We start from the raw sequence: 25,242 nt of genomic DNA, 5'->3' as shown, positions 1-25,242 counted from the left end.
GTTCTGCGGGGCTGCGCGTCGAAGTTTCAATCTCACGGTAGGCGTCGCGTCGATTTCTCCTTGGAAGTCGGGCGGCGTTGTCCTTGCGAGGCCGTGCGTCGAAATTTTGGTCTCACGGCAGGCGTCGCGTCGATTTCTCATTGGAAGTCGGGCGGCGTTGTCCTTGCGAGGCCGTGCGTCAAAGTTTCGCACTCACGGTAGGCGTCGCGTCGATTTCTCCTGGAAAGTCGGGCGGCTTTGTCCTTGCGAGGTTGTGCGTCGAAGTCTCGATCGTCCCGAGGGCGTCGCGTCGATCAGCGTCGGTGTGCAGCGTTTTTCTCGCCGCGAAACAAGCTGTGCGTCGAACTTTTCGGCGCACGGAGCGTCCAAGTGAAAGGAAGAAGTCTTTTTGGTCCTGAGACTTCAAGGAACAGGAGGCAAGCTCTATCCAAGCCCTTGGAGAGCACTTTCACAGCCAGACAAGAGTTCAGCAAGGCAGCAGGGCAACAGCAAGGCAGCAGTCCTTTGTAGAAAGCAGACAGGTGAGTCCTTTGAGCAGCCAGGCAGTTCTTCTTGGCAGGATGTAGTTTCTGGTTCAGGTTTCTTCTCCAGCAAGTGTCTGATGAGGTAGGGCAGAGGCCCTGTTTTATACTAAGTTGTGCCTTTGAAGTGGGGGTGACTTCAAAGAGTCTCTAAGAAATGCACCAAGTTCCCTTTCAGCTCAATCCTATCTGCCAGAGTCCCAGTAGGGGGTGTGGCAGTCCTTTGTGTGAGGGCAGGCCCTCCACCCTCCCAGCCCAGGAAGACCCATTCAAAATGCAGATGTATGCAAGTGAGGCTGAGTACCCTGTGTTTGGGGTGTGTCTGAGTGAATGCACAAGGAGCTGTCAACTAAACCTAGCCAGACGTGGATTGAAGGGCACAACAAGATTTTAGTGCAAAGAAATGCTCACTTTCTAAAAGTGGCATTTCTAGAATAGTAATATTAAATCCGACTTCACCAGTCAGCAGGATCTTGTATTACCATTCTGGCCATACTAAATATGACCTTCCTGTTCCTTTCAGATCAGCAGCTGCCACTTCAACAGTGTATGAGGGCAGCCCCAATGTTAGCCTATGAAGGGAGCAGGCCTCACAGTAGTGTAAAAACGAATTTAGGAGTTTTACACTACCAGGACATATAACTACACAGGTACATGTCCTGCCTTTTACCTACACAGCACCCTGCTCTAGGGGTTACCTAGGGCACACATTAGGGATGACTTATATGTAGAAAAAGGGGAGTTCTAGGCTTGGCAAGTACTTTTAAATGCCAAGTCGAAGTGGCAGTGAAACTGCACACACAGGCCTTGCAATGGCAGGCCTGAGACAAGGTTAAGGGGCTACTGAGGTGGGTGGCACAACTAGTGCTGCAGGCCCACTAGTAGCATTTAATACCCATGCCCTAGGCACATGTAGTGCACTCTACTAGGGACTTACAGGTAAATTAAATAGTCAATCATGAATAAACCAATCAATAGTACAATTTACACAGAGAGCACATGCACTTTAGCACTGGTTAGCAGTGGTAAAGTGCTCAGAGGTCAAAAGCCAACAACAACAGGTCAGAAAAAATAGGAGGAAGGAGGCAAAAAGTTTGGGGATGTCCCTGTCAAAAAGCCAGGTCCAACACTAGAAAATTGTAACATAGCAAAAACCCGCCAGTTTTCGCTATTATTTACCCTCCCACTCCTAGAATAATTATTATTAAGGAATAAATTAAATATACAAATAAACAAAATTTATGAATAAAACAACAAAATGCATAGGATGCTGCCCTTTCTATTTACGATTTGGACTCATGTTCACATGAGATAGGCCGCTCAACAGTATTAGCAATATATGTAATCCCCAAAGGGATTCCTTTATCCTGACATGTTCATTATATATACCCATATATATAAACGTTTATATTCGAATACCTGCAGTCAGATGTCTAAAAGGGCACTGAATCTCATACCAGTCACTAGCCGTTCAAACTAAGCCTATATTTTGGCTCTGAGGCCCCGACATACTTCAGGAAACAATCATCAGCCGCAGTTCTGGCTGGAGAAATGATGCATGGGGCCCAATCGTTCAAGACAGTCACCTCACACTAAAAAACCTCAAGGAGGTCTACGCTTTGATAAGTGTCTTCTCACTGCATTCAAAATTGACAATGGACGTCGACAGCTTGCACAATATATTCACAGAGACACATCTTTTAATTCTACTGCACTCTCCTGAACATTCATACAGCTTGTGAAAACAGAACTTAGGAGAACAATTAAGTAATTGAAGCGTGTGTTGCATTAAAGCATATGCTAATTTCACATGCTAAAGTAGTACAAGTGCTAAAATTGCATGCCGTAAAACCTTATCTGAAATCACTGCGCATGCCGGAACGCACACAAATTGTTTTTTTGAGCACTGCACAAATGGCAAAGTTTTCTAGCACATTGTAAATTATATGAGGTTATTATAACATCTCTCTTCTACCCCCTCCCCAACTCTCATTCTGCTTTCTCAGAAGGGACAGTAACAGTGGGTGGTGAAAGAGCAGGTCAGTCCAGTGATAAGATGCCAGTGATAAGATGAATGACATGCCCTTCTACCCTTGGGCTCAATGAGCCCAGGAAGAAGTGAAATAAACTTAAGAGGAAGGCGAAAGTTATCACCCATTGCTAGACTACAGTGGTTTTCCAAGGTATTGGAAATGGCAGCCCAACTTTAGGTCCACGTACAAAACAACTGCCTCTAGATTTCTGTCCCATCAGATTTTCAACCTAAACACGGAACAAAGTACCCATTACTTATGGTTTCAGATAACAGCAACAAAATCATAGTCTACACTTCTCTTCTTTTGCTGACGATACTCAAACCTACCAAAGAGTATGAAATCAGTCTAACCGATTCATGATCAGATCCAACGACCGTCAAGGAGTCGAAAGCTGGCTGGGCTGCACAGCTTTCAAACTGAATGTCCCAAGATCTTCTCCTTAGCCCTCAAGGTCACCTGAAGCACTCATACTCTTTGAACACCCTACATTCTTTGGCCAAAATGTCCCCAACAAATCAACCTCTCGTTTGCTGAACATGGTATGCATTAACATTTTGGAGCAATACTTAATGGCACATTTTCTGCAATGGAAACTATAATGAAAGTACTCACTCGCTAACTCATGCCTTTATTACAGTTATGGTCAGGGTGCTGGTCTGCCAGCATCTGGGATTAACAGACCACAAAACAAAAAGTCGAACATGGAGTTGACTATATATTAAGTTAAATCTGTGGCAGCACATGTGAAAAACCTTCAGTACCTCCAAGTACTAGGAAGAGTCAAATACAAGATGCTCTTTCTCACCTGCAGGTTCTTTGAAGGATTGTCTCACACATAACTACAGGCAAGAATTAACAAAAATAAAAATTACCATTGTCTGCTACACAGACAAAATCTTCCAATCATAACGAACCAGGTGGAAGAACAGAGCTTATATAGGATTTTCAGTGCGGGCACTGTACCTCTGAAATAAACTTTTGTCAGAAATCTGCAATGCTCCATCCCTTATGGGATTCATATATGAAAACTTAAAAGCTCATTTTCCAAACCTATCCCCATTGTGCTCGCAGGATAACCGTACAATCATTTCATCTAATGTGTTCTGCACTAGTTGATTCTCAATAAATCTCTAGTGTTATTATAATTTCCACGTTTTGTAGTGCAATATACTACTCAGATTTTGAGTCTCTTTCTGTACCCAGGTAACTGCTGCACAAAACTATTCTTCTCCCTCTAGTCCCGTGCATCGACTTAGTTGTGTAGGATGCGTGATACAAATAATCAAATATAAACATACTGCAAGGTCTCTTGGAGAGCCCCAAATTGTTAGGGCCCCATTTATGATTTACACAATGTGACATGGGTAGTTTGGCATGCAGATTTATGTGCTGAAAGTATAATGCCCTCATTTAGCTAACATATCCAGAGGAGGAGGAGTAGTTCTAACTCACGTCTCCTAGCAGGCACTGCATAACCCCTTGTTTTGTTACGGTGGCGTGGTCCACCAGGCTTAAATCTGAGACTTTGGGTTCATTTCAATGAAAAAGATTGGAGTTTGTTCATTTAGCTTAGCACTGTATGCTGGTTTGATCTTGGCAATTCTTTATTTGTGCTATTTTGAAGCCCTGTATAAATGAAGCATGTGCTTCAATAAAACAAAATATGTCAATTGATAGATGTGTTTTTGCTTTCATTGTGAAGTGCGCATATTTCATAGTGAGATTCTTATTTAATATATTATTCTTGAACCAACAAATAGGAGAAAGGGAACTGGACAATATCAACTGTAAAAGAGGTAAGTGTCATATTTGTTACTTTTTGTGTTTAAACTATGCTGCATACCGAAAACGTTGCTGCTAGTGATCCTAATGTACCACATAATGTAATGTGTAACACAAATAAGTCTTATATTACTGTTCAGTTTTTTCTCAAGGGAATGTGGCAATCGGAGTGCATGGCTTCTTATTACAAATGGAAGGTTTTACTATTCTTCACATATGGGGGCTGAGGAATGAAGGTTGAAGATAGGTGTCTGCAGTATCGCGCAAAACTAGCTGGGAACCAAAGGAACGCTGAACTATGGGTGTGAACCCAACATATGAATCAGGATTGTTTTCCAAGGTGGAGGTAACAAGTCACAACATGTTTCGTATGGAGGTAGATCGAACTCTTTGAAGACATGTGTCTCCAATTAGTTTCACAATTATAGGGGTATATACAATATCTAATGTTGAAAAATGTGCTGTTCCTGATCCTGGGTGCATAGATGAAGACCCCCCCCTTCTGCTCAGTGCTTAGTGTGCAAAATATAAATGCCAGAGACCAAGGTCTGTTGCTGGAGCGTGCACCACCTCCAGCTCCTTTCGCTACTGGCAAACTTCCATTGCAGCATTACTTACAATCATCACTTAACTGTGAATTTTTTAGGGGTGGGCAAAACATTCTGCTCCACCGGCGAAGTACACGAACAGAGCAACATACTGTAATCCTGCCTCTGTCAGAATTCTGGGTAATCTTGTGGAATTTTAAAGTAACTCTTCAGAATTCTGCGGATTTAAACTGTGAGTTTTGCCCAGGCCTAGAAATGTTGGGCATATTTCAGACAACCCAAGCTTTGGTATACTGAATTGTTAAACACTCTATGGACAAGCATTTTTCGAAAATATAGAGAGGGTGCTATCATGTTGTGCACTTTCATAAATAAGTGCCGGTGTTGAGCACTGCCAAAAACCAGCACAAATTAAGCACTGTATCTGCTATTTGCTTCTTCTAACATGCCTCCATCTCCAGTCTAGAAATGTCCATCCTTCTGGTGAGGAGCAGTCCACTCAGGATGATTGATTTCTCAGCCCAATATCAACGAGTATTGTTTCAGGGAGACGTGTGAGTGGTGTAGCTGTCTTGAAGGAGATGCGAGCTTGAAGAGGAGACACTGTTGCTCTCGCAGCATACGGGTGATGTGGTCAAATCTGTTAAGACCTACAATGAGACATGCAACTGTACATAAAATGACTTTCAGAGTCATTTAACTAAATATGAAAACACATGATATAAAACAGAGAACGTACATGCAATACAGTCTTCCCACAGTTCAGACATCTAGAATTGTTGGATTTTGTATTTGTGGAATTATTACAATGCACACTGAGCTACATCACGTTTAGTGAGACCAGGTTAAATCTAGGATTTATGTAGTCTCAACTTTCTCTTTGAAATCTGGTATACAGCCCTTTTGCTGTGAAGCTGGCATTAATTCCTAAATTGAGGGACTGACACAGCAGAATGTTAAACTCCCAAAAAGAAGAGGCTCCAAAGCACACCCCTGCCAGATCCCCTGTTGCAACGTAGTTTCTCTTCGTACAGGGAAGCTCTTGTGGGTTCTTTCCTCCAACCTCATGCATCATTTGATGTGCAGCCAATCTGCCCCTATATTTCTGACCACCCATATTTACTTTGCCATAACCTGTGCTCTCCTTAATGCCTGTTCCCTTCTTTCCCATGATTCTCTGTTTTCCCATCCATTATAGAGCGAGCAGTTTGTTGTATGATAGCCATGTTTGCTATCTAAGTCCACATATATGTATACAACAAAGAATTGCCCAGGGTGATATTTTTATTACACATGTAAAATGTGCATAGTTCCAGAATTTCATGTTGTGTGGAATTGAATGAAGTTCTTGACATTTCATATTACTCAATTTTTGTTAACTGTTTTTTTTTTAAAAAGAGATCAACCCCTGGGATACAAAGAGTCTTGCAAGACATCAAATAACATGTTCTACTGTGTGCAGTTTTCTTGCTGTTATACCAAAAGGTTGTTGTAAGAAAACAGGGTTTTTTGCAGATGTTCCCCCAATGTTTGCCCTCATTTGGACTGCTAGATGCTGGCTTTCTGACTCTGAGTGTGACTTGGGCTGTGCTAACCAAGCACAGGGCCAGTTCTCTGTTCAATAGGTATTTGGTAATTGGGGTGATTACCAGGGTTCAGACAGCCTATCTGTAAGTCCCAAGAGCATGGTAGGGCATGTTGGTTTGGAGACCCAAGTGGATTTAAGGAACTTAAGGGTGCACTGCTGTGGTGTCTGCTGTCATTGTAAAGTCAGCACTGTCTTGCAGACAAATTTGATTCAAAGTATCAAAATAGTAGTTACAATAACCCAACAACCTGCAAGGTTAGCTTTATTATACCTATCACAGGAAAGTAGTTTTAGAACTTGCTTTCTTAGAGTTACCTAAAACAGCCTTGTAAAAGCATTTTCTGATTAGCCAGCCTTTGACAAGCTGAGCCAAGTAGATCTGATCAGGCTTGCCTGGGCTGAAATGAAGGGGCCCTCTGGTAGGCAGAGATCTGCTGTTCCAGATGCTAGGGCAGGAAGGGGGCTGAATAACCAAACTGGTCTTCAAGGAGAGAAAGACATATAGTGCAGGATCAAGACCCAACCCCACGTCCTGCACCCCCAGCCAGATGGGAGTCTCTAATTAGATTAGGAAAGGGTCTGGAAGGGGAGTGTAGGGGAAAGTTAGCCACAGCTGTGGGTTGGGTTAGCCAGACCCGAAGTTCCAGGAGAGATTTCCTCCATTTTGATTTTTGTTGAGGTGTGCATTCTAGGACATAAATATACCACACTTCCCCGGAAGTGGTCATCACAGAAGAAGGCACTGGAACCCCATTGGTTGGGGTGACCCCCTCATTGCCAGCCCAGAAAGAGGAATGAATATGGGAGAGTTGTACAGCTCTTCAGATCCCTGCCTTGAAACATTTGGAGAAGAAGGACTGTTTTGCTGGACCCTTGGATTACACAAGAGAGGACAGCACCCATTGAGAGTGCACCTGCTGCACTCACAAGGTCCCTCAACAAAAGGACTTTGCCTGATTGAAAGGATACAGGAGTTGACACCCTGATTAGCAACAGGTAGAAAAGTGCTAAAAGAGATCCATTACTGGAAATGTCTGAAAGAGAAGCACTGCCCTGCTGAACCCCTGGTCTGTACCAAGAAAGGACTGCATTCACAAGGACTGCACCTGCTGCACAGTATGGGCTTCCCTAAAGAGGACTTTACCTTGCCTTCAAGATTAAGTAGTGAACTAATTGAAAGAAACAGGTATAAAAGAGCTACAAGAAGTCACCTGCACCCACTCATGAAGGGAAAAACCCAACTGACCAGCACACCTGGACTTTAAAGGACATGACAAGGTGCATTGTGGGAATTGTAGTCCCAAACCCCTCGAGTAGCAAATCAGAGCTTGTGGGCCGTTGACTGATATTGTGGACCCTCAAAGACCAAAAGAACACCTTCTGGAAGAAAATCCAGAAGCTTAAAAACAATTGGACAACTTTTGTCAAAATGTTCTATAAATCGACTGACCCCTGCGACGAGAGTCAAGCCAGCAACGTTGAACCGCAACTTGGTCTGAAATCCAGGTTTGCATCACTGAAGCTCCGGAGCAATTCGCCATTGTCGACAAAAACCAAGAACTTCAGGAATCACGAGGCCTTGCACTGAAGCAAGCCACCATTGTCGAACTGCATCCCAGCCTGCTGAGGAAACTTGCTCGACATCAAAGGTAAAAGAGCCAAAAAAGTGACTATGAGCGAAGGTAAAACTTTTACTTATCCCAACTACTTTTGTGTTTGACCCATGCTCCATTGCAGTCAGCCTAAAACTTTGACTTGGTCCTGGTCCAGCATGACTGCGGTGGGGGTTTTCATTTTTTGGCACTAAAAAGCTCAATTTAGCATTTATTCTCTAAAAAAGTTATATCTCAGATTCCCTACATTGTATTTTTTTTGTTTTGGTGCCATTTTAAAGATAAAAATATTCTATATTTTCCTAAATATGTGTAAGCTTTTTATAGTGTGCTGTGACTTACTTATTCACTGTTTTGGTGATATTAAATTCATTACACACCTGGGTCCTAAGTAAAGCCTGACTGCTTGTCAGCCAAGCTACCAAGGGTTGAACAAGGATTCATTTATTCAAGGCTCAACATTATTTGTATTATAACTAGTTGTAGGTACCTACCTGCACCTCCTAACAAACCACCTTCCAACAATTATTTTTTCATTAGTTCTGCACTCCCTTAAAAAAGTTACATGTGATACCAGCAAATCACATTTCAATCTGAAAGCATAATTTGGTGTAATGTCACTTTTTTTGTGGAAATTTGTGGATGTTCACTAAAAAGGAAAAAAAGATTTCATTCATCCCTGATGAAATATTAAGAAACGGACTGAAGACCAACATAATTCCTCTGGATATGAAATTCTTGAAATACTTAAATATTTTAAAGGTCTTTTATTCTAAACTAAGTTCTGATGGCAAATAACATGCAAAGAGGAGCTAATAAACTGACATACATTTCTGTCATTAAGTACTTCTGCTACCAACTGAAGTATTTTCCATTGTTCAAACATATTCTAAATGATGAGCTGCTGCTTTTGCTATAAATAGTGAAAAATAGCAGGTCCTCACAATAAACATCTTATCTCCCAGATGGTTTAAAGTGTATACATGTGCTAATATCTTTTAGGAAATCAATCAATATGTAATTATTGCAGCTGGTAATGTTCAATTCTCATCTCCTGATTTTATGTTACAGAGGACAGCCACTGTATTGCGTCTACACTGTCACTGTCTCTGTGGTGGTTGTGGAGCAGCTTATTTTAATACTGTTGCTACTCCCACCACAACACAGAGCAGGGCTTCTGTGACACTGGGTAATAATTCGGTGGTGGGCCTGCTTTAAGGCCACGGAAATCTTTGGGGACCATTTTCTTAGTATATTTACTATCAATCACAAACATTGCAGATGATATCTTTTCCTCGTACCATACTATCTCCACACGCTATCCTGAAGAACAGTCTTACTGATGATTAAGGGCCTCATTATGAGTTTGACCCCCGACCATGTGGGCGGTTCTGAAAAGACTGCCATGTTGGCAGTCTCCTAGACCGTACTATTACATGTTACGCAGGCAGGATCGCTGACCAACAACCAAAAATGGCCGACACCAGTGGCATGGCAGTTGGAAACAATGCAGTCTGTCCTTCCTCCTCACCAGCCCTGAAACCAACCACCGAGCATATTACAAGTACACAACCACCGTTGTGGTCCATCAAAGGTGGTCAACCAATGGCGGTCCGAGTCACGGCAGTCGGTGGTCTACAAAGCAAAACGCAACTGCACATTGGATGCATTTGAAAACAACACAGCTGACACATATTACCACACTGGACACACCTGCAAAGGACACTATAAAACACACCCCTCCACAGACCACAATCCTTTGCATCTTCACTTCAACACTCTGAAGCCAGAGCTCCAATATCTTGAGAGCATATATATTAGAAACTCCCATTTTTTCTCCATCCCATGGAACACCCTGCACACTCTTTACCATTCACCCACTACTGCACCTCCCCTGGTAAGCAAGTCCCTGTCACCCCCAATTTTCTTTACCACCATGCCATGTTTAAAAAATTCCTGTTTCACAGATGAAGAGTTAGGAGTCATGGTGGATGAAATCATCAGAGTAGAGCCACACTTGTGTGGAGCACAAGTCCATTATAGCCCTCTCAGTAGGAAAATCGAGATGTAGGACATGACAGCGGACAGAGTTAATGTTGTAGGCACCATCCTGTGCACCTTGGAGGACATCAGGAAGAGGTGGGATGACCTTAGGGGCAAAGTCCATTCCCTGGTCTCCAGGCACCAGCTGCAAGACAAGAAGACTGGCAGTGGCCCTCCCACTGCCCCACTACAGCTACTACCCTGGGAGGGGAAGGTCTTGGCCATCTTGAATCCTGAGGGCTTGACAGGAATATCTTGGGAGTGGAGTCTGGTAAGTCACAACACTTAAAGGTCACAAAAATGACATGGCATGCATAAACATAAGTCACCTTTTGCCTCATTTACGGTCACTCCCCTTACCAGCCCAGTGTCCACCTGTCCAAAGTCTACCTTTTGGCAAATCACAATTGAAGTGCAGTCACCTGGGGAGACGATAGCTGTACAGTGTGTGTAGTACAGGGACTGACATGACTGCAACCCCCAGGAGCCACGGTTCCTCTAACTACAAACACTACCAAGTGGTATCATGATACTAGCCATCTGTATTAATAAAGATTCATTGAAGTGGACTCACCTGGGGGGATGACATTTGTACAGTGTGTGTAGCACAGAGAGTGGCATGTCTGCTACACACAACAGGCCTTGGGTCTGTGACTCCAAACAACAGCACATGCTTCACAGGACCAAATGCACCTGTCTGTTCTCACTCCAATGCTTTACACTCTACCTTGAAGGGTAACATTTGTTAGGTGTGGAGACGTTGAGGGACTGACACTGCTGCAAAGGCCAGGAGGCACTGTTTTTTGGGACTACAAACACAAGCCCAGTGGTCACTTGACAAAATACCCCTGTTTGTCAACTCCCAATTGAAGTCTACTTACCTGGGAGGATGCTATTGGTAGAAGGTGTATAGCAGAGGCACTGACCTGACTACAGTTCACAGGACCTGTTTCTGTCACTTTAACAATCAGACCAGTGTACTCCTGCTCAAATATACCTGTTTGTCAAGTCTAAAATATAGTAGAACAATCTGGAGGGATATCAACTGTTTAGTGTGTGAAGTACAGGGTCTGGGATAACTACAGCTCAAAATAGGCTCTGTTTCTGTCACTTCAACCACCAGACCAATGTTCACTTGCCCAAATACACCTGAGTGTCATCTCTCAAATGAAGTTTACTCACCCTGGGGGGGGATACCATCTGTGTACTGTGTGAAGTAAAGAGAGTGATGAGACTCCAAGTCCCAGGAGACACCGTTCCTCGAACTCCTAACACCAGCCCAGTTTACCTCAGGTCAAAGGCATGTGTCTGTCAAATCCAAAATGTGGTTCACTCACCTGGGGGGGGTATCAACTGTTCAATGTGTGAAGTATAGGGACTGGACTGATTAAGGATCACAATAGGCCATGTTTCTGTCACTACAACCACCAGACCAGTGCTCTCATCTCCAAATACCCTCATTAGGTAACCCACAAATGAAGTTTGCCCACCTGGGAGAACAACATTTGTCAAGTGGGAGAAGTAGAGGTAGTGATATGAAGGGGAAGGCCAGGAGGCACTGTTTCAGAAACTACACACACAAGCCCAGTGGTCGCTTGCTGAGAAACCCCTGTTTGTTAAATTCCATTTGAAGTTCACTCACCTGGGAGGATAACAGATGTCAAGATTCTGGGAGTGTAGGGAGTGACCTTCTTGCAACTCTCAGCAGGCCCTGTAACATACTCCAAACACCTGACCATTGGTCACTTGTCAAAATAAAGTTGCTTGCTAAATCTCAATTGAGGTTTACTCACCTGGGGACCAAGATACAGGTCATGCTCAACTCAGAGACGTGTTTTCCTACGCAGCTCCATTTTGACATGCCAACCCAAGATGAAACTAGTAAGGACAGGAAGGACACCAAACCCAGTGTGCAAAACAATGAGCCCCAAGACCTCAAAATGCATCACCATAATGATATTGGCAGCAGACACATTCGGACTGTACTAGGCACATGATGACTTCAGTCACAAATACAACATACTCCTGCCTCTCCCTGCATCTCCATCAACTAGGCCACAAAATGGCCTAAGTCATATCCTGCACAGACACTGTTTTGCCTGCACTAGTGGCAATATGGCATTTCCAGGCCACCGTCCAAAGTGCAAATGATCTGCACGCACATCACATCAGCTCCTTGGTTTAAAAAGAGTTGGCAAACTTCACACATGTTAAGTCAAAGCACCCTGTACTATGGTCACTTGGCACAATTGGATCAACTGCAACTTAACTTTGAACAAGGTCTCTTCTTGCTGTAACACTAAACTGTTGCAGATAGATGTCACAATAAAACAAGTAACAATCTATTTGTCACATAAACAGGTTGACCTGCCACTGGGCACACAGAGGTCACAGAGGAGACTGCCAACACCCCCACCCCCTCCCCGGATGACGCCCTCAGTGAGAATAGCACTCCTGGACTGCTGGAGGGAGAGGACACTCCTGGACCATCTGGACAACCTAGTCAGATTTTCTACAGTGAGTCTCACTGTGCCCATATCAACACCTCCCAGCACAGTTGCCATAACATCTCAAGCAGCCATTCGCCCCCCCAATCTGTGCACTAAGCACAGTGTCAACAATCTTGTGCCCCCCCAGTCCTGGATCCTGATTTGCGGTGAAACACTTCAGACAATGAGGGCCCAGGAACAAGTGGGAGTGGGCAACCAGTTGCAACGGCACAGGTCTGTGGGGGTGGTGTGCATGGGAGGGATGCTGTGTGCCAGTGGGTTGAGGCCACTGGGACTGCTGTCAGACAGGACACCATCAGCCATATCTTGGGGGTCTATCATGAGACTCAAGGAGTGATGGCCTAGGTACTGAATAAACTCTGGGAAATCAGCAGCTACAGTGGGACATCCATCGGGATATGCAGTAGCAATTGGAGGCCCAGAACACCAACATGGCCTCCCTATCAGGGTTGTTAAGAGACATCAAGACACCCTGGGCAGGGCTATTCAACATCACTCTACCCCTTCCTTTGGCGCAGCAACACCAGACTCATCAACATCGATGCCAGCCACTAGAAGGGAGGCAATGCTAGAGGTACCACCATTTGTAGATCTGTGGGTCAGGCAGCCATTGTGAATGGCATCCAGGGATTGGCAAGACAGCTACAACAGATCAATGCATTCCTGGAAGGCATCAATGGTGCAATGTTTGACCTACAGAGATCTTTTCAGGCTCCGGCCTTCACACTGATGGCAGTCAGTAACCCCTCCCCTTCTATCCCCCTTCCACCTCCCTCTTCCCACTCCAAATCCCTCCTTCACCTACCTAACCAAAGCACACAGACACATTCACATCAACACACAAGAGCAACACACACAAGCACCACAAAACACACTGTCATGCACATAAACAACTGACGCAACAACAGTCACCACTTCCCAAGACACCATCACAACCCCTAGCATTATACCCACCACATCCAGCATACCCACAGGCACCACACCAACAGTCAGTGGCAAACGCACCACACCCATCATACCCACAGACCCACCCCAGCAGAACCCCAGACATCCACCACAAGTACTATACCCACAGACACCACATCAACAGGCACACAGACAACAACCACATCCAGCGTACCCACAGTCACCGATCCAATAGCCACACTCACATCCACCACTCCATCCCCCATTACCTCCACTTCCCAGCCCCCCAAGACACACAAACAGACTCACTCACCCAACAGACACCCACCAAACACAAGAATGCTTCCCAGGGGCACACACTCACAACATCCACACCTACACAGCAACCACTCATTCGACCTCCAAATCCCAACCCCCTTGTGATGACCATCCCCTTGTCCCCAAGAATTATTTTTTACCTTAACCTTCCCCTGTTCCCATCACCATGTCCCAAACCCAAGTGGCCCCACCCACCTCCCAGCCCCTCCCTCTCACTTCCACAGCCTCCCTGCCCCACTACAAGCACCCATACCTCTCCCCTAAGAAGAAGCCAACCCCTCCCAAAAAGCAGACCACCCCTTCCAAACCCAAGACCAAACCCCCTTCCCCAAATCTGACCTCCCCCAAAAGGATGATCCCTGAGGTGAGTGCCTGCCCACTTGATGTCCCTTCCTGAGGAGGTTCCAGATCAGTTAGGAGTCGGTTTTTAGCACAATACTGTGTTATTATGACCAAACAATTGACTAATCAATGGCCTTCATTCTCAGTTATTTGGTTATAATAAACCCAAACAGTTGTTGTTTTATTGGGTACATCTTTGTCCTGCAATTCCTTTTCTACCGTTTTGTTGTTCCAGAGTGACTTGTGTTGTGTGCCTACAGCACGTGTTTTGCCCGCATACTATTCTTTTTGCTGTTGTTTGAAGTATGTGACTTTGTGGGCAGTGCTGTTGTCCCCCAAGACAAGGGTATATGTTGAGTGTATGGATATGTGGGTGTTCATGAAATGGTGGTGTCATGCCATTTTGTGCTGTTTGTTGTGTTAAATATTTCTTCTTGTGTTGTCCAATGTCAGCATGTATGGTGTTAGACTTGTCCCCCCCTGATATGGCTCATATATTTGTCTGATGTGTGTCAGCTTGAGTTTTGTTTGTGCAGACATGGAGTGTGTTCAGTTGTGATAGCTTTGTTTGCATTTGACTGTGCATGTATCAATTTGGATCTGTGTTCCTTGCAGCTAGTTCCTGTAGATGTATGCCCAATGCAGGTGAAGTTGTATGTGATTTGTTGACTTGCACTTTGACATTGTGCAGATAGGCATGTCATTTGGGTCTAGTATTGTTTGTCTCTGAGAAAGATGCAGGGTAATTTCCTGTGTAAATGTTGTTTTATGGGCATGAGCAAAGTGATATGTGTCCCATCCTGAGTGCTCCCGATGTCCCCATCCCAGTTCTGCAGGTATTGTTTGCATAGTGATCTTTGTATTTGTCTCTGTATGTATTGTGCATACCATTGTCCTTCCATTTTGCTGTGATTTGTGCGTCCATTGTAGGGCAGTTTAATGGGAGTGTTGTTTTCGTTCCATACATATGTGTGTTGAATGTGAGGACAGTCCATGTCATATGTGCAATTTGAGTGTGTGAGTTGTTTTTGTATGTGTGCTGCTGGTGTTGTGTGAGAGAATGTTGTGCACCCTTCACTGTCCATGTGACTGAGATGGTCAGACGTGTGGTTTTGTTTAGTGTTGCGGTGCAGTGTGTGAAAGACCTGGCCAAAGAGGGTATATTGTGACTGTGAATGTGTCCATCTTTATGTCTGTTTCCGACTGTGTACACAATGAGACGTGTACTTGGTGCTTGAAGCGTGAGCCCCATATCATGTGGACGACAGTGCAACAATCTGAAACAGTTGATGAGACAGATAGGTGTGTGTACTTACGGTTGCTTGCACCCACGGTGCCATGGATTTTGGTCTTGTTCGAGGATCAGCAGCAGCGGAAGTTCATGCGTGATGGGCTCCATGGCGGCACCAGCTATATAAGGCTGCCTGCAGGTCTGTGTCTCCCTATATAGTCCCTGTATCCACCTGCTGGGCCGTGGTGGTTGGACCGCCACGGTCACATTGGTTGTGTGTAACCTCATAATGCGTCCCCTGGAAACAGAGGCTCCGCCGGCCTGTTTGTGCTGCCTCGTGACAATGGTGTCAGTGCTGTATGTTTCTGTCGGTGGGACCACAGTGGTCTTTGCTCCATAGAGCCGCATGACTTGTAATATGCGTTCCAACCACCAACCCAATGGTGGTCAGATCACCACTGCCACCATGGTGGTTGATAGACTGTCAAACTTGTAATGAGGCCCTAAGTGTCCCATTTTAAGACTGGGGTTGAGACGTTGATGCTACAGTTGTCCATATCACACAATTGTCTGGTTACAATGAATGGACTTCTATATCTGCTCTTTCTAAAATATAGGTGTATTTTTTTATGGATAGAATGGAGCAACTATTAACTAACTGATCAATTTTGTACATATCTATTCACATTCACTTGTTAGCACAAGAACCTTTGCAGTGCGTGCAAAGAATTATTGAAAATGATGTTGCTTATATAGAGAACTTAACTAAAATAAGACAATAAATTACATCTCTTGTCAAGAAAAGTAAAGATTGATGTCTTTGTATGTGGCTGAATCAATCCAGTTCTGATTGATAATGCAGAGGGAAGATTGGCTTTATACGACTCCCTCCAGGTAGCCAATGTACCACAAGTATATCTGGCAGCATCACAATTTGATTTATATTCTACGCTGACCTGGGTTTTGAAGAACACAGGCCAACCCCATATATGCTAATACGCTTTGCTCCTAAGTCATCAGTGCATCAAATAAATATGCAGAAGCAGGCCTAAGCCATGCCTTTATTTGGGGGTCCCTTAATTTATTAATTTCATAGGATCATTTCCTTTATGATAAACAATTCAAATAAACGTTAAATATTCCATAACAAGGATGCTTCATAGGACTGTAGCTCACTTTTAATGGGTAGCAAATCTGCTTAAATTATATAAATAGATTATTTAGTAGGTTCATTTAATTGCATGTGTAAAATTCAGTCACAGTGCTACAGATGACAGTGGAGAAGCGGCACACTGCTCAAGCGTTCATATTGTCTAAGACATTCTAGGGGTCATTCGGACCCCGGCGGGCGGCGGTTGCCGCCCGCCTGGCGTGAACCGCCATTTGGCCGCACCGCGGTCAAAAGACCGCTGGAGCCATTCTGACCTTCCCGCTGGGCCGGCGGGCGCTACCCAAGGTACCAGTGGGAAGGAGCCCTGCAACACAGAAGCCGGCTCCAAATGGAGCCGGTGGTGTTGCGGGGGTGCGACGGGTGCAGTTGCACCTGTCGCGCTTTTCACTGTCTGCTAAGCAGACAGTGAAAAGCTTAATGGGGCCCTGTTAGGGGGCCCCTGACACCCGTTACCCCAGCCTCTTCCTGGCGGTGACAACCGCCGGAAACAGGCTGGCGGTAAGGGGGTCAGAATCCCCATGGCGGCGCTGCCCAGTTGGGGGTAAACCGGCGGGAAACCGCCGGCCCCGGTTTTCTGACCGCGGCCAGAATGGGCAAGGAAGCACCGCCAGCCTGTTGGCGGTGCTTCCGTCATTCGTGGCCGGAATGACCCCCTCTGTGTAGTTTAGTGAAACAGACAAACGCAGGAAAGTAAAATGTTTTAGTGGAAAAGGGATTGGGAACCAGATGTAAGAGATGAAAGAGTGACTTTTGAAATATATTTCTATAAATATAAATAATTAGTACACTGTTCAAATCTCAGTGACTCAAGAACGTTTCAACCACAGATATGCAGGCATTCTTCGTCAGGAATAAGCATGGAGGACTATTGTACGTAGCAGTTCTAAAAGTAGTTCAATATATACTTGTTAAACAGTGGGTTGAATGATGTGTCCTAAAAAAATAAATGAATAACTAAATTTTAAAAACTTAGAAGCAGCCTATGTAAATTCTACCTCTACTCTGGAACTACACCAAGAGCCCAAACATGAAAACAAGTGCTGATCTTCCCAGTCAATCTTCCAAAAAGCATGATGAAAAGGGAGACCATACTTATAAATATGAATACATATATACATACAGAGGCAGAAGAATGATAAACATTAGGCTACAGCTTGAAAATGTAAAAAGTTCACCTAACTACATCATGCACCCAGCAAATCAGGAAGGAGAAAACATGACTAACAACCATCCACAAATGTTTGAACACTGTGAAACACAGGTTTGGCAATGTGTAAAATAAAATTTAAGGGACATGTCATGCCTAAAGAGAGTCTGAATATTAACAGGTATACTCACTCAAAAACAAATTCAAAGAGGCAGGGTACCATTCCTGTCATATCTGTCTGTACCAAGCATGGACCACAACTTATTGAAGTGGAGATTTAAAGCAAGATGACAGTACCCAGTAACTCCCACTCAACAACAAGGGCTCTTGTTGGGAGTACCAAAAGAAATCCTAGTTTATAGGATAGTAACAGAGATTTTCTATTTTAATTATGGTATCAACTAAGAATTACTAAAGTTAGTAATTTTATGAGAAACCTAGGACCCGATTCACAAAGGTAAACTTACATTTTTGTGTAAGTTTCCGATGGTTTGCTATTCACATGGGTATTTATCAATAGTATCTTTACAAGTGTGGAGTATCCACACATAAAAAGATAGGACAGTCCTATTGTCTTATGTGCAGATACTCCACACTCATAAAAACAACTCATAAAATCACTTTGTGAATAGGCGATGACTGCAAATGTAAGTTCACCATTGTGAAACAGGCCCTAGGAGAGGATTGCAAGCCGGTATTCACTCAAGCCTGCACAGCCTATCTTCCATGTTACTTGGGGTAGCCTGCCAGTGTGTAGCAAACCCACTGCTAAACACTAAACAGTATCATAATGGCACAACCTACTGGGACTGTCAGAAAGTGCACTTGAGGACTCATATTCTGTGGGTGAGAGCTCAAGATTCCCCCTTGCTTCATATGGTAACCTTTGCAGTGGGAGATCTTATATCAGAGGTGGCAACTTTGATCTCTGATAGGAGTTTTCCCTCCTATAACGTGCTGTAATATGCTACAAAAGCCTCAGTAATCTCAAGTGTATCTTTGTTAATGATCCAGTTGCAAGTATGGTTTCTGTAAGCATTCTTCCTCTGTACTATCCAATAAAGCACTCCCTTGCGTGTCCCCTAACTCATTTAGTCTCATTACTGATGCTATCCATGGATATCTGGCTGTATCTGGTAAGAGTTGTCATAGAGATTCTATCATAATTTCCAAATACCGCAATAACAAACCAAATATACGTAAACAATTGTTAATATCTGAACATCCCCTTAATAGACCAGTGTTCTTGAATTGTACTTAAGCTGTTTTTTTCAGCCTCTTCAAGAGCTGAATGTATTATAGGATCTTGTCTGTATCTTCTCTACCTCAGCTGATCTCCCAGTGTCCTTAGGGCTACCATGTTGCCTGGCATTGCCAGATCTCTGAGCTTTTTTTCCTTTGCCTCTGACTTCCTCTCTCTATTTTGTGGCTGCCACTCTCAATGGGTCTCTGTTCTGTTGGCACTATTCTCATGCTATGTGATTGCAAATGTGTCTGTTCCTCTGCCCATTCAAAGGCACATTTTGGAGTATGGAAGAAGTGAGCTTTGTTGAGATATATGCCCTTCAATTTTGCATAAAACATCAATCTGTACTGAGATTCCCTTTGAACTCTGCAAAGGAATTCTCTGGTTGTTAAGCCCACTGAAAAAATCATTATGTGCATTGCATCAACGGATACTTATTTTTGATCTCTGGTGGCTTTCAAAGTGCTGGCATAATCTAACTAATTTAGCAATTATATAATAAAGGGTCACTTGGGTGCCTGTGGGTTGCTGGTGGCCTAGCTACTAGGGCCTTATGTACACTCTCAACTGCAAAGCACTCCATGAGGTATCTTTTGACTATTCAGGAGAGCAAACACCACTGCATGAACTGTTGTGAGTTCTGCCTTCCACACACTCGGGAATTCCAATGATGTGGAGGGTATTGTGAAGGGCACAGCATTTCACTTATTCTGCGAACTGTCAGATTGTGGGGGTCATTCCTACTTTAGCGGGCGGCGGATGCCGCCCGCCAAAGTACCCCCGCTAGAAGACCGCACCGCAGTCAGAAGACCGCGGCGGTCATTCTGGATTTCCCACTGGGCTGGCGGGCGACCGCCAAAAGGCCGCCAGCCCGCCCAGCAGGAAAGCACCAGCAACAAGGATGCCGGCTCCGAATGGAGCCGGCGGAGTTGCTGGTGTGTGACGGGTGCAGTTGCACCCGTCGCGATTTTCAGTGTCTGCCAAGCAGACACTGAAAATCAATGTGGGGCCCTGTTAGGGGGCCCCTGCAGTGCCCATGCCAGTGGCATGGGCACTGCAGGGGCCCCCAGGGGCCCCACGACACCCGTTCCCGCCTGCCAGGTTCTGGCGGTGAAAACCGCCAGAACCAGGCTGGCGGGAAGGGGGTCGGAATCCCCATGGCGGCGCTGCTTGCAGCGCCGCCGTGGAGGATTCCCTGGGGCAGCGGGAAGCCGGCGGGAAACCGCCGCGGTCAGAATAGCCCCAGAAGCACCGCCAGCCTGTTGGCGTTGCTTCCTCCGGCCCCTACCCTGGCGGTCTCGGACCGCCAGGGTAGGAATGACCCCCTGTGTCTACTAGGCATTTCATTGTGTTTTCAAAGGTTTGTAAAAGGAAGAAAAACCATGGCACATCGCAGATATGTAGAAATTTCAATTTATTCCGCTGTAGTGTCTCAGGAAATACACCACCTGACACAGTAATACACAATGGGCATGGTGTCAAACGGCCAATACCAATCTCATGTTCAGAGAAAAACAACAGCCGACACGTGGCTTTCTCAAGGTGGCAGCTTATGCACCCTGTGGCTGGGTGCCAAACCACTTGGGCACTCCTTCCTGCAACAGAGACTCTATTGCCATGGACTTTGTATCTATATGTTAGCTCACTTTTGGAAGTGTGCACCATCTTCACACAGGGACAATCTTTGTTGTTATTTGTGTTTTCAAAGGTGTCCAAGGTAGCTTCTGAGATGCGACCTTCTGAGGCTGTGACCTGATGAACAACATTGCATAGATTTTGTTGCAGTAAAGAGACATCTAAGGCCATTTCTTAGACTTTACACTCTAATGAGGCATGTTTTTTTAATAACCTTATAAGATAAAGGGGGTCATTCCTACCCTGGCGGTCCGAGACCGCCAGGGTAGGGGCCGGACGAAGCACCGCCAACAGGCTGGCGGTGCTTCTGGGGCTATTCTGACCACGGCGGTAAAGCCGTGGTCAGAAAAGGGAAGCCGGCGGTTTCCCGCCGGCTTCCCGCTGCCCCAGGGAATCCTCCACGGCGGCGCTGCAAGCAGCGCCGCCATGGGGATTCCGACTCCCTTCCCGCCAGCCTGGTTCTGGCGGTTTTCACTGCCAGAACCTGGCTGGCGGGAACAGGTGTCGTGGGGCCCCTGGGGGCCCCTACAGTGCCCATGCCACTGGCATGGGCACTGCAGGGGCCCCCTAACAGGGCCCCACCTTGATTTTCAGTGTCTGCTTGGCAGACACTGAAAATCGCGACGGGTGCAACCGCCATTCGGAGCCGGCATCCTTGTTGCTGGTGCTTTCCCGCTGGGCGGGCGGGCGGCCTTTTGGCAGTCGCCCGCCAGCCCAGCGGGAAAGCCAGAATGACCGCCGCGGTCTTTTGACTGCGGTGCGGTCTTCTGGCGGGGGTACTTTTAAGTAGGAATGACCCCCATAGTCTGTTGATATTTATGCCTGAGGGTGGGCCCCCGACTGGACCAAGGGAGATAGCAGCTGAACCACCTTTTCCCTTGTGTTTGTGCCTGTGGTTTGGCTGATTTGCACTTTGACATTTTTGAAGAGTTGCAGGTTACTGTAGGGTGCCTCAGGTCAATCACAGTAGACGTTTGTCTCCTTCCAACTCACCACCATTGTCAATTTAGTGTTACAAAACGTCCATAGTCACAAGATATTAATCTTCTCAGTATGCCTGCATGCCCAAGCAAGAAGACCCCATGATGTGCACTCCAGAACCCAACAGTCTGGAGTCTATTCCACTGAGCAGTATCTCAAGCATCTAGATCAGGTGACCAAGCAACAACCAATGACAGGCTACTAGAACCCAGGACGCCCTCCTGGACTATTTTCTACATTGGCCAGAGAATAATTGTTGCATTGGGCCCCTCCTTCCACTTGTTAAACCACAGGGATGAATTAATCACACCACATGATCTCAGCACCAGTGTGTTTCAGTTTAATATATTTCTGCAGAGAATGATATCACTGGGTCCCCTAAAATTTCGTTTTGAACTCTGGAGCTCATGGGAGGCATGATCCTGCCTCCATCATGGAGATGTAGCTGTCCAACTGCTGCTTACTATAGCCAATACTCAGCTCACCTCCCTCTGACTAATCTCTCAAATCAAACAGAGCATGAGCACTGTGGGTCGTGCCCAGTCCTACTTGGATGATGGGTCCCTTTTGGCTGCCAAACTAAATCATCACCGAGCAGCCTCACATACCAACTGAGCCCACCAGCTTGTTTCAGCCTACCCCATGGTCGCTGACCCTCAAAGACAAAAGGGGACATAGGTGGTCATTATGAACACGACGGGAAACACCATCGACCGCCGTGGCAGTTAATGGAAACCTGCCATAAAATGAACAAAAATCCCAACCCCACCAAATATCACCAGATCACCATTCCCCGCCATGACCCTGTCGACGGGAATCCCGGACCTCCCCACCCCGCCACTGCCAAGCACACCCACATCCCGTCCTCCAAAAAATGATGCACAAATCACGGGCGGCAAGTGGACTTAACAGCAAGAAGTGCACACATTGGATAAGCGTGTAACCCACACACCTGACACACATCCATAACCCCATAACCCCATAAAACACCCCCAGACACACCCCATAATCCTTTGCTACGAAACCAGGCCAAGAACATGAAGAGCACCAGAGGCAGACATCGAACCCCAGCATACCGGAGACGCACACCGACCTACAGAAGAGCACCCTCACCGCGGTTCCCAGCCCCAACACCATTCACCACAATCACCATGTCACCCCCCCAAACATCCACGGTTCACTGAAAGGGAGTTAAGGACCATGGTGGACAAGATCCTGAAGGTGGAGCCACAAATATTCGGGCCGAAGTGCAGCACACACCCATCGCAAGGAAGGTGGAGCTATGTGAACAGGGTCAATGCAGTGGGACACCATCCACACACCAGGGACGACATCTGGAAGAGATGGAACGACCTGCGGGGGAAGGTCAGGGGTATGGCATCAAGGCACCACATCGCAGTGCAGAAGACTGGGGGAGGACCGCTACCAACACCACCAGAATACACAGACTGGGAGGAAAAGGTACTGGCCATCCTACACCCTGAGGGACTGACTGGAGGAATGGACTTGGGTAAGTCATCAACATTTACCCCATATACACCATACCTGTAATGCATGCACCACCCCACCCCACCCACACCCACCAGGACCAACACCCCACCCAGGCATCAGCCACGAAATCCACCACCCCCCTGCATGATCACAAACCCACTAACAGGCCCACATCCCTCCCCCTGTGCACAGTCACCTACACCTGCAAGTACCCACAATGGAGCAACACCCCCCACTACAATGCAACCCCGCCGTCGACGCTAATTGCAGTGTCAACCACACAAAGGCACCCTGTAAGGCCACGGGAAGTAACCCCAGCACAAAATAGCCCAGTCCTGTTCACCCCAAACGTTCATGCAGCTGTAACTGACATGTCTATGTCCCCCAACAGGCACCACCACCCATGCAACCCTAATGGATGGGACAAAGAGTGCCACAGCCCCCAGGGAGACAGAAGCACCTCACAGGACACTGGTTAAGGATCCTTGGACACTGATGAGCAGGCAGGACCCTCACACAGTCTGGGACTCTCACCATGCAGCAGCCCCACCCAGGAAACCACTGTCACCCCCACCACCCAGTCAAGACCAGCAGCCCAGGGCAAGCGTCCCTTCACCAGTGTATCCAGGCCATAGACTGGTGGAACACAGGTAAGAGGCCACAGTCTCCCACTCCCAACATGCAGGAAGGCGAGGGCCCCAGTACAAGTGTGTAGGAAACTACCATCTTGCCTGGCATGTTACCCCCATAATTCACTGTATATACGTTGTTTTAGTTGTATGTGTCGCTAGGACCCTGCCAGCCAGGGCCCCAGTGCTCATAAGTGTGCCCTGTATGTGTTACCTGTGTTATGACTAACTGTCTCACTGAGGCTCTGCTAATCAGAACCTCAGTGGTTATGCTCTCTCATTTCTTTCAAAATTGTCACTAACAGGCTAGTGAACAATTTTACCAATTCATATTGGCTTACTGGAACACCCTTATAATTCCCTAGTATATGGTACTAAGGTACCCAGGGTATTGGGGTTCCAGGAGATCCCTATAGGCTGCAGCATTTCTTTTGCCACCCATAGGGAGCTCTGACAATTCTTACACAGGCCTGCCACCGCAGCCTGAGTGAAATAACATCCACGTTATTTCACAGCCATTTTTCACTGCTCTTAAGTAACTTATAAGTCACCTATATGTCTAACCTTTACCTGGTAAAGTTTGGGTGCTAAGTTACTTAGTGTGTGGGCACCCTGGCACTAGCCAAGGTGCCCCCACATTGTTCAGGGCCAATTCCCCGGACTTTGTGAGTGCGGGACACCATTACACACGTGCACTACATATAGGTCACTACCTATGTGTAGCTTCACAATGGTAACTCCGAATATGGCCATGTAACATGTCTATGATCATGGAATTGCCCCCTCTATGCCATCCTGGCATTGTTGGCACAATCCCATGATTCCACGGGTCTCTAGCACAGACCCTGGTACTGCCAAACTGCCTTTTCAGGGGTTTCACTGCAGCTGCTGCTGCTGCCAACCCCTCAGACAGGTTTCAGCCCTCCTGGGGTCCAGCCAGGCTTGGCCCAGGAAGGCAGAACAAAGGACTTCCTCAGAGAGAGGGTGTTACACCCTCTCCCTTTGGAATAAGGTGTTAAGGCAGGGGAGGAGTAGCCTCCCCCAGCCTCTGGAAATGCTTTCATGGGCACAGATGGTGCCCATTTCTGCATAAGCCAGTCTACACCGGTTCAGGGACCCCTCAGCCCTGCTCTGGCGCGAAACTGGACAAAGGAAAGGGGAGTGACCACTCCCCTGACCTGCACCCCCCCTGGGAGGTGCCCAGAGCTCCTCCAGTGTGCTCCAGACCTCTGCCATCTTGGAAACAGAGGTGCTGCTGGCACACTGGACTGCTCTGAGTGGCCAGGGCCAGCAGGTGATGTCAGAGACTCCTTCTGATAGGGTCCTTCAGGTGTTGCTAGCCTATCCTCTCTCCTAAGTAGCCAAACTCTCTTTTCTGGCTATTTAGGGTCTCTGCTTTGGGGAATTCCTTAGATAAGGAATGCAAGAGCTCATCCGAGTTCCTCTGCATCTCTCTCTTCACCTTCTGCCAAGGAATCGACTGCTGACTGCGCTGGAAGCCTGC

At 46.3% G+C, this 25,242-nt stretch overlaps 1 protein-coding gene across 2 annotated transcripts in view; it reads left to right on the top strand.

Annotated features, from left to right (window-relative positions):
* Positions 1 to 25,242, top strand: part of LOC138261696 (ficolin-1-like) — a 263,717-nt gene that overhangs the window by 119,204 nt on the left and 119,271 nt on the right. For both annotated transcript variants that reach the window (XM_069210960.1, XM_069210959.1), the window contains one exon: positions 4,318 to 4,353. In XM_069210960.1, the coding sequence (XP_069067061.1) occupies positions 4,318 to 4,353 (36 nt within the window). The remainder of the gene's footprint in view (positions 1 to 4,317; positions 4,354 to 25,242) is intronic.

Source organism: Pleurodeles waltl, chromosome 10 (genome assembly GCF_031143425.1).
Source record: "Pleurodeles waltl isolate 20211129_DDA chromosome 10, aPleWal1.hap1.20221129, whole genome shotgun sequence".
NCBI lineage: Eukaryota > Metazoa > Chordata > Amphibia > Caudata > Salamandridae > Pleurodeles > Pleurodeles waltl.
This window is presented reverse-complemented; position numbering and strand designations above follow the sequence as displayed.